The sequence below is a fragment of the Neomonachus schauinslandi genome, chromosome 2 (assembly GCF_002201575.2).
Source record: "Neomonachus schauinslandi chromosome 2, ASM220157v2, whole genome shotgun sequence".
In the NCBI taxonomy this organism is placed as follows: Eukaryota; Metazoa; Chordata; class Mammalia; order Carnivora; family Phocidae; genus Neomonachus; species Neomonachus schauinslandi.
This window is the reverse complement of record NC_058404.1, coordinates 8,336,045-8,351,072: the sequence shown is the minus strand read 5'-3', so window position 1 is coordinate 8,351,072 and position 15,028 is coordinate 8,336,045. Positions and strand designations below refer to the sequence as shown.

General features: G+C 36.9%; 1 protein-coding gene across 1 annotated transcript in view; it reads left to right on the top strand.

Moving 5' to 3' along the window:
- Positions 1-14,678, top strand: part of VEGFC (vascular endothelial growth factor C) — a 99,817-nt gene extending 85,139 nt beyond the window's left edge. Inside the window, exons 5-7 of the mRNA XM_021694232.2 lie at positions 10,434-10,540; positions 10,848-11,181; positions 14,175-14,678. Coding sequence (XP_021549907.1) covers positions 10,434-10,540; positions 10,848-11,181; positions 14,175-14,289 — 556 coding nt within the window. The 3' untranslated portion in view covers positions 14,290-14,678. The remainder of the gene's footprint in view (positions 1-10,433; positions 10,541-10,847; positions 11,182-14,174) is intronic.
- The last annotated feature ends 350 nt before the right edge of the window (positions 14,679-15,028 follow it).

Below are 15,028 nucleotides of genomic sequence, written 5' to 3'. Positions count from 1 at the left end.
GTGAGAGAGAGGACCAAGCATGAGCCTGGCTGATCCAGTCAAGGAGAGATGACATGTTATATCTGTATTAGTAGTAGTAGTAGTTCATTAAATATTACTCTGCACAAGCGTCTGCCCACATCGCCTCATGCTCATATTACCAGCCCCGCCAGGTGGCTACACTGATGATTCACGCCACAGAGCACAGGGGTGAAGGGCGTGCATGCTGCATGCGGCTTCCTGCTTAGAAAATTCATTTTCTGCTTGGAGTTTCGCTAACTTCTGTAAACTTTTCGTGACTCATTTTCCTCATCTGCAAAACAAAACATAAATCAAAATGTTATAAATAACAATGCAGTGTAACATTTATAACCTCATCCTCATGATCAACCTATTCAATGACATTGTGCTATATTACCTATTAGTCTGGCATTGTATAATATTGTAATAGAATAAGAGCAATAATGAGAATGATGAAGACAAAACCTAACACATAGGGATGCAGTAATGTTATAATCAGTAATCCCTGTTGAACGTTAGCACAGTGCCTGATGCCTGACAGTGAGCATTCAATGAATTTTGGCTGCTATTTTTACAGACATTTTACAAATGAGAAAATTGAGCACTGGAAATGTTAATTAGCACATACAAACCTAACACCTAAGAAGAGTTCCAGAAAAAATAAAAATGCAAGTCTTTTTAGCTCTTAAGCCCATGTTTTCCCCCAATATCTTATAGAATTTCTAGTATTTACAAAAAAAAGAAAGAAAACTTTTCAAGTCTCAATACCAGCAGCACCAAAATAGATCAGAAATTCCACAGGTGGAAGAGATTATCTCTACAAGTGGTTAGGTAGCAATATTCTTATTGATGTTCTCACAGATTATTCTCTTTCCTTCCAGTTATTTCCTCTTATATTTTCTGCCAACTTGAACATCATGGATTCTCATGGCCCCTTACATGGAGGGTCTCTTTCTATGGAGGGAGTCATTTGTGATTAAGAAGTGATGCCCTAGATTTTGTTAGTTGACAGAAGTAGTATTCATTCATTCATGAGATATTTATGTTGTGTCTGACATGTGTGTCACATCATCCTAGGAGATGTGGGATATTAAAACAATGGGTAATATGATTTCTTAACTAAAACAGCTCATGTGCCAGAGTACAAACACAAGTATGTCTAGTATAGTAAGTACATAAAATACAGTGCTCTGCTTTATTGAGTCATTCATCAAATAGTTACTGTGTGTCTACATGGCAGTGCTATTATGCTAGGCTGTGGAGAACAGTAGACAGGATTGCTCCTGTAGAGAAATCCCATAAGTGAGTCAGACACGTGAACAAGGGACTGGAGTTAGTGTGGCAGAGGAAGTATGTATGCAGGATGCATGCCTACCATTAAGCAGGAGATGGAGAGGACCTGCCTGGGTCTGCAGAAGTACACAGAATTGCATCTGCCATGCCAAAAATGGATTTTTTCTTCAAGTCTCTCAAGAACCATTAGAAGATACATGTAGGACCTGTGATATTTACACTGCATATTATAGAAAGAACATCCTGAAGGCAGTGTATTTGGTGGGTTAGAGGAGCAAAACAGGAGGTGGAAATATTGAAGCAGCTTCTGAAATGATCTGATACAGAAATAACAAGGGTGAGACCCACAGTGGTGGAAATGGGGATGCAGAGAAAAGAGGTGGAAAGACGTTTTTCAGAAAGCCCACCACTTGGGAAGTGCATGTGTGAGAGAACACAGAGGCAAAAGTTGAGGATGAAAGCACAAGGATGATACAAAGACTGGACACGTGTTCACAGGAAGACTGGATTGGAAAAGGAGAATTTGGTTTGGATATGCATATTGGTGTCTGTGGTATCTGTAAGAAATCAAAGTGAAATGTTTGGTAGGCAGTGGGATCTGCAGTTGGGAGGGTGCTCAGGTGGGCACGCTTCTTTGGTAGCTATCAGCATGAAGCTGGTCGAGCAGTGGAAGAGACGAACCCAACCAAGGAAAATATAGACCGTAAAAAGAGAAGCAGCAGGTGACACCGTGGGGATTATCACTATTTAAGAAACTGGGAGAAACAATGTGCAGGAAACTAAGAACAGTCAGAAAAATTAAGACTAAAAATGGTTTATTACAAAATCCAAAGGAGATTGCAAAAACCAACAAGAGTTCAAGGAAAGAAGTGGTGAGATGATCAAGTATTAGATCAAGCTCAAGAATGACTAGGACTGACTCCATTATCTGAAGGACATAAAATGGAGATAACGTGTTTATTTATTGATAACCTACGTTGCACAACGCCCTTGAGAAAGAGGCAGAGGGAAAAACAGGGTGAATTCTCAAGGTGAAATTCTCAATTATATATGAGAAACCAAATCAGAGGGATTAAGTCATTTTCCCCAACATCACACAACTTGAGAGGAGCAAACCAGAGATTCAAACTAAATTTGGAGCCAATCCATTCTTCTGGGGATGCAGTCTTTACTGTATTTTTAACTTCTTTAAAAAAAAAAATCTTCAAACATATACTAAAGGACAAGAAAAAACACCACAAAAAGATATATTCCTCCACCCTGACTTGAAATTCAACAAATATTTTGTCATATTCACTTAAGATACAACCCAAAGCCCCAGTCACCATTCTGCATCCTCCGTTCCCAGAGGTAACCACTGCCTGGAAATTGTATTCTCATTCATGCTCTTCCATTTTTATCGCATATGGATGTATTAACATATGACAAAAGAATATATAGTACAGCTTTGTTTAAAATATTTATGTTAAAATGGTGACATTAATTTTTTCTCTCGACGTTGTGTGTTAGACATGTAATCATTTTGAGGTCTATAGGCCTGGTTTGTTCATTAAATACCTGTATGGTATTCCATTGTATGAATGAATGAATGAATGAATGAATGTTCATGCTTATTCTATGATACCTACTATAGGGAAGACACTATGCTACCTATTAGGAAGAGAGTAAAATCAAAGGAGAGAGATGTCACATTTGAAAGCCAAGTGACCTGAAGTGAATTTTACCCAGGGGTGAATTTATTGGTCAGTTGGTTCTCATTGACAATGTCCCATAGGGTTCCTAAAGGAAATAGCACATTCTGGGGACGATGAATAGACCAGAATAATTTACTTGGGTGTTAATTGGTAAAGGCCAGAGGATTAAATTTAAAAAGCAATGCTAAGGCTGTGCTTTGGAAGCTTTGGGCACCAGCCTGAAGAGTTTCACCTTTTCTATAGAGGTACTGGAGTAGCATGGGGAGTTTTTTGGTACAGGAATGACAAGACCATGCTCAGCAGAGCCAGGGTACCTTGAATTTTTTTTTTAATAAGTACTAAAAATAGAAAATATGGATGATTTCAACCTGATAAAGAGGTTATATCAGTCTTTCGGGGAGAGTCCTGGTGTGGTGAGAGAGGAAAAGAAGGGGTGAAAAAAGATGAGAAAATGGAAAACCTAGCCTGAAGGCTCATTTGTTTTTATTTGTTAACTGGTTTTCATTTCTTTTACAAAAATGTCAACATTGCTTACTAAGACACCAACTAAAATATAGTTGCTTCTAAGAAGTTAGAGTTATTCGGGCTTATTAAGGAAAATTTCATTCGTGTGAGAAGTCATCTCTTCTCCAAGCAACACAGTAGATTTATAGCCCTGGCAACCTTTGAAGTAGAACTTGAGTGCTCAGTGTCTTTGTTAATCTATAACAGATCCTCAGTCTTAATGCTTAGAAGCATGAATTTCTGTGAGGGTTTTTTTTCTCATTTTAATTTTTTCTTTCCTTTCAATTTCAAGATCATGCATTTTTGCTTCACCAAAAATAGAGATAGAATAGCATGATACATTTAATAAACTGCATGAGAGCAGAAATGCAGAGGTAACACATCTGCCAATTAAACCGGGACATAGTCTTACACCAATTGATCAGAAACTGCTTTTCCAGTATTTTAAAACATGCATCTGTATTCTGCCCTGAAAATATCCTCTTTATAGTTTTAAAACCCTCATGATAATATGCAGTTATTTTTGAAATCTTAATTCACATTTCATTTTTTTTTTTACAAAGCTCATTATTATCTAAATATTGTCCAACACCTTCAAATGAGCACCTGTTGATATGAATTGATTCACCCATGGAACTCAAGTAAGAGTCTCCAGACCCTGGAATGTATTTTTTTCGAAAAGGAAGCTAACTGGGCTGTCCAGTATATGTGCCTTTGGACCGTTTGGTTTCTGCCTTCTAAAAGATAACAGTTGGAAGCACAGCATTCCTATGACTTGCTGACTGACTGGTAGAAATTATAGCAAAAGGTCTATGGCTGAGAATATTCCATCAGTATATCCTCTGCACTGAGGTTGTGAGTGCAATGTTACCCAGAGGCGGGAACTATTAGCTCAAAGAGTTTGTCAACTCAATGTCAAGTTCAACTAAAATGCATTGATGATTATTTTTAAGAAATGTCTACATTAGACCAAATCTATCAGTCATTTTCTAAATATTTTTGGTAGACCTTTTTAAAGCAGTTTTAAGCTTATAAAAAAATTGAGCAAAAAGTACAAAGAATTGCCATATGCCTCTTAACCCTCCTTCCCCAGATTTCACTAACACCTTGCATTAGATAGTCAAGTGTATTCAAGGGTCATACATGAAGAACTCAAGATGAACACAATTCAAAGTCTTTGGGAATAAAACCGGTGAAGTATTTTACCCAGGGCCCTGTGGTTCTAATAATGAAAGAAAAGTGTTGCCCTTCTAGCTGCTCTTCTGACAACTCTCTTGGGCCAGAGGGTCTGGATGGATATTCTTTCAAAATATAATTACAGGTTTGAGTGATTGTTAGTCACACTGGGTGAAGATCAGATGACATTAACAGTTGGCATTTAGGGAATCAAAACTGTATTTGGATATTTATCAAAATTATTAACACGGTCAGAGTCCCCTCCACCCCACCCTGTATATGTTTTATTAATGGAATATAGATCATCTTACTGGATAGATCATTGAATGATATAAAGATGCTTAGAAGGGATGTATGAGAGCTCACAGTACATGCCTTCAAACTAATATCACGGATCACATTCCACATTTAAGACTTAAGGCAGGATAGCTATTTGAGGAACAAGACTGTGTACTGTAGGTACTGCGTGATCAGCAGAATTTTAATGTTAGGTTGTTGTGAAGACACCTTATGAAAAGAGATGCCAATGAGAGTATTTGATTAATAGCACAGTTCATGTCCACAGAAAGAATTTGCTTTTTAAAAAAGTCATTGAGTGCTACGAGCTGAATTTGTATTCAGTTAATGTTGACATTAATTTTGAACAGTCTGTGAAATATTTTAAGAGATATTTAGTAAAGTGGATCAAAAGTAGTTTAAATAAATCCAGATGCAGGTTTTTTTTTTCACTGAGAAATATATTACAAAATATATTACATTCAGCTCAGTTCTCACTAATGCCAAACAAAAGGTGGGAGTGTGTCTGCATTCCTTAAATATGGATTTGGGGAGTCAGGGAATTTCCAAGTATATAGAAACTCTAGTGCCAAAATGTAGAGATCATGAAAGAACCCAAACAGTGGTATGCACAAAACAGCCTACTGTTGTTTCCAGAGCACAAAAGCTAGCAACTATTACCCAATATGTAGGATTTTATCACACAGAACATACTAGTCTTCCAAAATTTCAAAAGAGAGATAAAGGCGAGATAATAATTTTAATCATTAAATCCATTGTTCTTGAACCATATACCCTTAAATTTTTGTCTTCTGGTTTTAACTAGCAACAGTTACCTAACCAGTTGAGTGAGGTAATGAGATAATTCTTAGAAAAGCATCTTTTTCCTTCATAAGTATTATAAACAGGATTGTGGTTGTGTTTGTGGTAGGGGGAAAAGTAAAGTAGGAAACTTTATTTACATGTGTTTCTCAACATCTACTTTACAAATAATTGCATAATCATGGGCTTTGCAGACAAAATACATCTTTGGATCAAAGTTTTATAAATACAGTATACAAAAATACTTTCTTTAAAAGTTTTTTGTTGTTTTTTTTTTTAAAGATTTTATTTATTTATTTGAGACAGAGAGAATGAGAGAGACAGAGAGCACATGAGAGGGGGAAGGGTCAGAGGGAGAAGCAGGCTCCCCGCCGAGCAGGGAGCCCGATGCGGGGCTCGATCCAGGGACTCCAGGATCATGACCTGAGCCGAAGGCAGTCGCTTAACCAACTGAGCCACCCAGGCGCCCCTCTTTAAAAGTTTTAATAGGTTTTTACACACATTAATATTCAGAATTGAAAATTTTCAATAGGATAAAAATGCTTTGGAGATGAAGATATGTAGGAGATAAGTAAATTATGCTAACTTCTATCCACATTAAAAACATTTTTTTCATTGTAAGATACGATTTTGGAAATGGGTCTTTTTTTCACATGAGAAGCTTTAAATGCTAAGAACTTGCCATTCACTTTTGGAGTAGGGAACCTCATTTAGTAATTATGAAAATGCATCCTATGCAAATATATGTATTTTTAATTGTTATCTAGCAAGATTTCAAATTTCAACATTAAAATATGTTAACATTGATAAGTAGTAGTTTTTTAATTTTGGCAAAGCTTCTAAAGTGAAATTTTTCTAGAAATTTAAATTAAGTTTTAAGAATCTTAGAAATTAAAATATTTAGTTCACCTTGAGCAAAGCATAATTAGTCTGTAATATAAAGTTTATGTTGGCAAAAACACTTCAGGTATAACAATTGAAATTGTTATTCGGAAGGCCATATTTTTATTCACCGTGAATGTGCAAAACCAAAAAGGCTGGTGTAGCCAGATTCTACGGAATTATTGAATGCTGTAAAACTAGGCACTAGATACCTTGTTGTTTTGTAGGACATTTTCAGAAATGCATTCCTTCATCTGTTTCTACACACAGTCCATATTTTTGAGTTTATATTTTTAAGGCTGTGAAATATTACAAAACTCTTTCTTTTCCCTCACTACATGAGAAATAGGAAATGCTTTATTTTCCTACCCCTTTAGGGTGAACAATTTTGTAGACCAACTTTCACTTCAGCACAGAGACATTAGCACATTCTCCTGCAGTTGAAGACCTCAGTATGGACCAGTCTCACTTAGGCTAGTGATTGAGATCATTCTTGACACTTTTTTCCATAAAAATAAATAGCTTAGATATTTTATCAACATTAATGACTGTAACTAAAAAACAAATACACTGGACATTGCTACCATATACACACATACACATACACCACATGTGGGAGAGGGGGAGGTTGTATGTGTAAGGGCGTGTACAAGCGTATTTAGATGTGCATATATAACAAAAATATATGCATGTAGAGAACTGAAGTATAGTTGCAGAAAGCAATCTTTATCACATGCATTCTGGTAATATTTTATTTTATTACATGTCATTCTTTGACTTTAAAATGCATTTCCCAACCCTTATAATGGATTTCATGATCCACTGATGGATTACAATTAACAACTGGAACAACACTGGCTTAGGTAATAGCGGTATAAATCTCATATTGGCAAAATGATCATGCCCTTCTACTGCAGCCACCATATCCCTGTACCCTCCTGATACCAACATGGGTGTGTGTCACTTAAATCATGTGTATGTCAACCTTGAGGCAACACAGGCAAAACTTATTTACCTTCATTTATGGAAGAGTGGTCTGAGTTTCATTCAGCTAGGATTTATTGCATTACGATTATATAACTAAACATAACATCTTATTTGATGGAAGGGACTAAAGCTTTGGATAGCAGGTAAATGAAAAAAAAGCAATGATACTGTTTTGGAGAATTGATAAGTACTGTCTGAATTTTTTGTGAAACAGTGTACATTTATGATTAACCAATAAAACAGTAATGACCAAAATACGTGGTAGGTAAAGACTTGCTCTTAGGAATACATAAAATTATTAGGAAGGTATAATGTTCCCCAATGCATAAAGCTAACTGGAAAAGAAAGGTCTAGAAGAGCATGTAAGGGAGGCTATCTTCTGGATAACAGAATGGGAAAAATATATACATACATACATATTTTCTTTATTTACAAAAAGAAACACTGAAAACACAAACCAAACACTGCAAAAAGGATCAGCATGCTGAGGACATGGATCAGAATTAACTCCTCTGAATATATATTTTCTCGTAATTTTAGCTGAAATCACATAAATTTTCAAAAAATAAAATTATAAAGAGAAAGGCATATGGTATATGCAGGGTAAGGCAAATATTTTATTATTATACATACACATATATAATATGTACTTAAGCAAATGTCAAGATTTTTGGGAACAAAAATTTTAGTGGAAGTTATTAGTATGAAGTCAAGAAGTAAATTTAAAACCAGTAATGTTAAATTATATTTGGAAATAGCACTATGACTGGTTTTTTCCCCTAAAACTATGTATAGGTATCTCTTACTTAAGAATCAATCACCTATTTCGAAAAATATACATTGCAAACAAATTTTTACTGTCTTAAATGGGAAAAATTAAACTAATTTCCTACAAAGATCTTAAAGATAATACCTCTAGAAAAGTAACATACTATCTTGATAGGGTCTAAAATGCTCAAACATTATTTCCTTGATCATCCAACAATTATTATGGTTATTGACACATGGCTACTTGTTATTACTTGCATGCTGAGTGAGAAATTATTAGCTTATGATATGGGACAGCAAATAACACACAGCATTCAAAAACTTGTTAAAAATGAAAAATAAATTCAAGAAAACTTTCCATAATAGATGGTCTTCATCAGGCTGGAGACCTGACCCTCGAAGAACGTTACAAGGGAGGAAGGGTAAGGGTAAGACAGTCATTGCCCTTCACGGTGGTGTGGAGAGGTGTAGGAGGGTGTTCTGGGCAAACTCTCCCACTGAATGGGACAAGTAGAGATTCTCTGGGTCTTGGAGCTGCTGTAGAGACTGCTGGGCAGGAGAGATTCCATAAATCCTCAGAGGTGGTTGTCAAGGAAAAAATGGTTACCAACAGTAGATGTGCTTACACTTCAAAAAGTCCTTCCTGGGGTGCTATATGAGACATCATTTCTTTTAAAGAAAGGCATATCATTGCATCATCATACAATAGGACTCTGAAACTTTTCTCAGCAACATGCAAAGCATGTGACCTGTTTGTTTATAGTCGGTGCACTTGTTAAGATGTCTATACATGATTGTTATGTTCTACCAGTCTGGAATGTAACTCAACACTCTTCCCTCGCATATTGTTCACGATATTGAGTGTGAAAGATACAGTTATTTCCCCTGTACCAACCTCAGTTGAAAAATAAGGTAGTGAGAGTTTTATATATATTCTGTAAAGATATTAAGAGCCCAGAATCCTTCTAACGGGTAAACGTTAACTAAAAGAGACATTCTGTGGGATATACCTGAGTTTTCTAGCTTTGTGCCCTGGAAAGGTCGAGTAGTAATGTAACCTGATGGCACTGAACAAACCTAATCCCAAATGCCATTTCCCAACAGACAGAATGAGGGCTCCTTGAAAGAATGGCTGATTCTAGGTGTGGAGGAGACAATGGACAAGATGAGCTTGTGACATCTGTTCATCCCAGAGGACAGAGAAGCTTCACAACTAAAGGGCTCATTTCATGTAGGCGCCAATATGAAGGAGTCTCAGTTAGCCAGCCATCGGACACCTGGAGCAAAGGGGCACTTGGTGTACTTGACCGAAGCCCATATGTTCCAATTTTTACTAAAACAGATAATGAGAATATAAGAGGAGGGAGGGAGGGAAAACTAGAACAACAGCAATAACAACAACAAGCATGGTCTTCAATGACCTTCTGGTGGAGTGTAGAGTGGAAATTTTGGGTTAATAGACCCTTTATAGTTATAGGTATCTCTGGTTCAGAAATAAGTCAGGAAAGGTAAATGTATAAAAATGTTTCCTGTAGAACTGTTTGAAAAGGCCACAAATTGGAAACAATTTCAGTAGTGACCAATAGGAGATTAATATACTCATGCATTTTATGGACTGCTATGTAGCCACTAACAAGCAGAACATTTTGAAATGACCTATGAAGATATCCACAATATATTGTTTAGTGGAAGAAGGAAATTTTCGAGTAATATAAGAGGCTTATCCCCTTTTTTACACAAACTAAACCACCATGTGATTACACAAATAAATGTATTTGCCTTAACAAGATCAAAGTCTGGAGTGATAGAAGACCACATCACTAAGTGGTCACCTCTGGGATTAGAATTTGGCCGCATATGTGGGTGAGGGGCATACTTTGAGAGGGAACTTTCACATTTCATTTCATATATTCTTATATCATTTTAAAGCTTTTTCACAAACATGCATTGGTTTTGTAATACGGAGCTAAGAAAAGCAATGATCCCTTCTGGGTACCAGTTAGACTATTAACCCGTCTGTCTCTCCCAAAGGTGCCAAGCTGCGAACAAGACTTGCCCCACAAATTACATCTGGAATAATCACTTCTGCAGATGCCTGGCTCAGCAAGATTTTATTTTTTCCTCAAATTCTGGAGATGGTAAGCAGAATGATATTTTAAAGACAAAATGCCAAGCATCTCTGTTTTGATTAACAAATATTTTAATATTAAGATCACATGTACAATATTCAGATCATCATTCTCTGGAATAAGTGACTACCAAACAGGACCTTTTCTACTTGACATTGGTATTGTTTTGAACTTCCTGGTAAAGGAACATACCCATGTTTGTGCATGACCCTTTAATGAAAAACATAAAGAGACACTTTTAAATGATTTTAATGGTTTCACACCATACCCAGAACTAAGGAAGGTATAGTAACAATGTCTGACTGTGTGTGTCTAGACTCTGCAGATGGATTCCATGACATCTGTGGACCCAACAAGGAGCTCGATGAAGAAACGTGTCAGTGTGTCTGCAAAGGGGGGCTCCGGCCTTCCAGCTGTGGGCCCCACAAAGAACTAGACAGAAACTCATGCCAATGTGTCTGTAAAAACAAACTTTTACCCAACTCATGTGGGGCCAACAGAGAATTTGATGAAACCACATGCCAGTGCATATGCAAAAGAACCTGCCCAAGAAATCAACCCCTAAACCCTGGAAAATGTGCCTGTGAATGTACAGAAAATTCACAGAAATGCCTCTTAAAAGGAAAGAAATTTCAACATCAAACATGCAGGTAAGAAATCTTCGTGAAGTGTATTCCTTTCTCTTAACTGGGGATTGTTTCCTTAACCAAAATGGCAGTGGCTGTTTAGAATGAGACCAGTCAGTTCTGGAAGACGAATTCTGTTATTTTCTAACTGATGCTAAGCTTTCCTTGAGACTGTGTTTACTCCTGAAAAAAAGCAAGATAAGAGCCCTGGGAAGCAAAACCAGATCCAACCTCAGAATGCACTCCTACTGCTCATCCCCGAGGCTGAGTCTGAGGCAGTGATCCTTCAACATGGGCTGGGAGACAGATGCACAGGACAGTCATGTGAGGAGGATTTCCAGAACATCCAAACATGGCAGACCTGGCCCCACCAAAAATTATGATGCCATCATAATGTAGGACAACTGTTCCAAGTGCAGAAAATTTTATGCAAAATTTACAAAGGATAGCATAGTGCCACTAAATGTAGAATTATATCTAGAAAAATATTTAAGTATTTCCTGGAATTAGAGAGATAAATTATATTGTTAAAGATTACTCAACACTCATTCCTTAAACGTTGATTCTGCCCCCTTCTTCACCAAGAAGAACAAAATGAGACAATTGGACTCAAACTCTTCCAGTGTTAATCCCGGAACTACGTCCTCTTTAATCTGATGGTAAGGTGGTCTATTTTAGCCAGCTCTGTGCTTTTGGCATTTCCTTCAACACAGCTCCACCAGACATAGGCCTTCTCTCTCCCATACGTTTGACGTCTTCGACTACTTTTCTTTCCCCTCAATTAATGAGAGTTCCCAAACTTCTATTTTATTAGCATCTTACCATGATGCTGAGCACACTTTAGCAATGAAGCTATGTCCTCTTCAAGGTTGCTCCAAGACCTAGGCATTTAGCACTTGAGTTCACCTCTTTCATCTCTCATTTATTCAACCAACTGTAACCCAGGTTGGTTGAACTCTCTGTAACCCGAGAGTGCCATGTTAAAGTGCTATTTAAGGTCTCAGCAGACTCCACAGCCAAAGCCAGTGGACAAGTTGGTCTTCGTGTAACGTGTCTTTTCTGTACCTTTTCTTGAACTCCCCTCTTTGCTTTGGCTGACATAACAACGTAACATTTTCCTTCCCTGGCTGCTCTTTTGGTTTTCAGACCATCTGCGTTTCATCACCTCCACTGGGTCCTCTTCTTCCAAACTCAGTCTTTAGAGATGGTGATCATGCCCATGCAAAAGATGATCACTCACATGACTTAAGACTTAAATTTCATTTATTTACAATTTCATATCTGCATTAATGTTCATTAACTTTCCCCAGCAAATAAAATGTCCATCTTTTAATCCTCAGAAGTTTTGTGCTCCCATTTTAATTCCTATTTCTGATGACCCATCCACACTAACATTTTAGCTGCTGCATAAGGGAACTTCAGTGAATCTAGGTACCTCATAGATGACATTTTTTCTTCCATTATTGCTTTAGAGTACCTTACAGGGATCCTTTTGTTTCCTTTTTAGAATATTTTGAGCAATCACTATATTCTAATTTTATTTGCATATCCCTACTCTACCAGAAGGATATTTCAAAAATGCAGGATACTATATAGATACTAAATCTTATTGAAGATTATGAAACCATTTTGTATATTGAACCCTTCTGAGTGAACATAGTGTATTTGGAAAGCCTGATTTTATGTTTACATAAGACTAACCAGCCATCATATTTTTTCTACAGAATTCTTATATTAACTTAAGAGAAGAGTTCTATCTTCTATTTATTGAAACTCTTCCTGTGTTCATTTTTCTAAGGATATACTTCCAGGTTTACATATATATTGAAGCAAAAAAAAGAAAATATTTTGAAAATATGTACACTCATTTTCTCTTAATATTTATTCCAAAAGAGGGGGGGCAGAGTATGTATTTTTTGTCCACTGCCTTTGAAAATCAGAAACTTTCATTGATTATTGAGAATTGCATCTTTTTATTTTTATTTTATTTTTATTTTTTTTATTATGTTATGTTAATCACCATACATTACATCATTAGTTGTTGATGGTGTTCCATGATTCATTGTTTGCGTAAAATTGCATCTTTTTAGTAAAGGAATACCAGAAGTCTTATAATAATGCATCTGTACTTAGAAGTAAAAAAAAAAAAATAGTAACATTTTAACTAGATACTCTTTTTTTTCTGCTAGAGCACAAGAAATGAAACTTCAGACTCACATTTGCAGTTTCTCTGTAGTGTGCTTTTGATTTCCCTGCCAGGTCATCTTGCATTATTCCCTGGACATACACCCCTTTCTCGCACTGGACTTTCTCACACTCCCACAGCTTCTTCAAAGGTAGCTCCCATTTGCTGGAGCAACAGGGCTGTTTGATCATCTGTCCTTTCACCACTGCTGGAAACTGGAAGTCTAGGACAGGAAGAGAGGGGTGCCCATAGCAAGCACCTGTCCCTCGCCCCTTCCCCCCCCCCAGGCCACCTTCTTGTCACTTGGAGCCCAAGCGGAGAGGAAGAGAGGGCCACCATGGCTCAGCCGGCTGTCTGCCCAGCAGAGAGATGGGGTGAGGGTGGGTCTCCCCACTGAGGACCACAGACCTGCCAACATGACTTCATTTAATCACTTCCAAGTCGGGCTTCCATACAAGTCCCAGACTCTTGTGAACTCTGCCGTACTTCTATGCTCACACCTCATCAGCAAGACCTTACACACTCACTTCCACAGTTTCTGTTGTATGTTTCTTTCCTCCGCAAAGTGGAGAGCCCTTCAAAAGAACCAACGCTCATATCTTCTCACTCTCCCATCTGTTCTATCAGCAAGACTGCTTTTAGGCTTTTCCATTCCTCCTAAATTTTGTAATTTTCAACACAAATTTCAGTAAGACATAAACCTAAGAATAATTTTATGATAAAATGAGTAACTTTGTTCTCGTTTTAAATTTAGAAAAACAACGGTGTTTGTAGCATACTGAATTCATTGCTTTGGCCTTTAACAAAAATGTGTTCCTCTTTGTTTTCCTAGTTGTTACAGAAGACCGTGTACAAATCGACCGAAGCATTGTGACCAAGGACTTATATTTAGTGAAGAAGTATGTCGTTGTGTCCCTTCATACTGGAAAAGACCGCATATGAACTAAGACTGTACTATTTTCCAGTTTGTCAGTTTTCTATCTTGGAAAACTGTGTTGCCACATTAGAACTGTCTGTGAACAGAGAGACCTTTGTGGGACCATGAAGAGCAAGACAGAAGTCAGGGTTTGCTGACCTGTGTGGATAACTTTACAGAAATGGACTGGAGCTCGTCTGCAAAAGACCTCTTTTAATGACTGGTTTTTCTGCCAATGACCAGACAGCTGAGGTTTTTCTCTTGTGATTAAAAAAAAAAAAAATAATGACTATATAATTTATTTCCACTAAAAATATTGTTTCTGCATTCATTTTTATAGCAATAACAATTGGTAAAGCTCACTGTGATCAATATTTTTATATCATGCAAAATATGTTTAAAATAAAATGAAAATTGTATTATAAACTGGTTAAGTTCAGTCCATTACTATCTTCCACTATAAGCAAAACTTGATGATATGAAAACATTCATCTCCACCTGCCCTTCCTCCTTTCCTCCAACCAGCTGTCAGATTTTGACTATTATGAAAAAGTGTGATCCTAGAGGAGAAAGTTCCAGAGGGACAACAGTCGCTATTACATTTTATTGAAATTCATCTCTTAATATATGTAATAATTATAAATGTGTTAGCACATGACACTTTTGAATTTATAACCAAGGGAATCAATATGGAACATAGCTTATAAATTCATCTGCTTAGCATGTCCATGTGAAATTACTCAGTGCACTGGGATCATTCAGACTCTTCA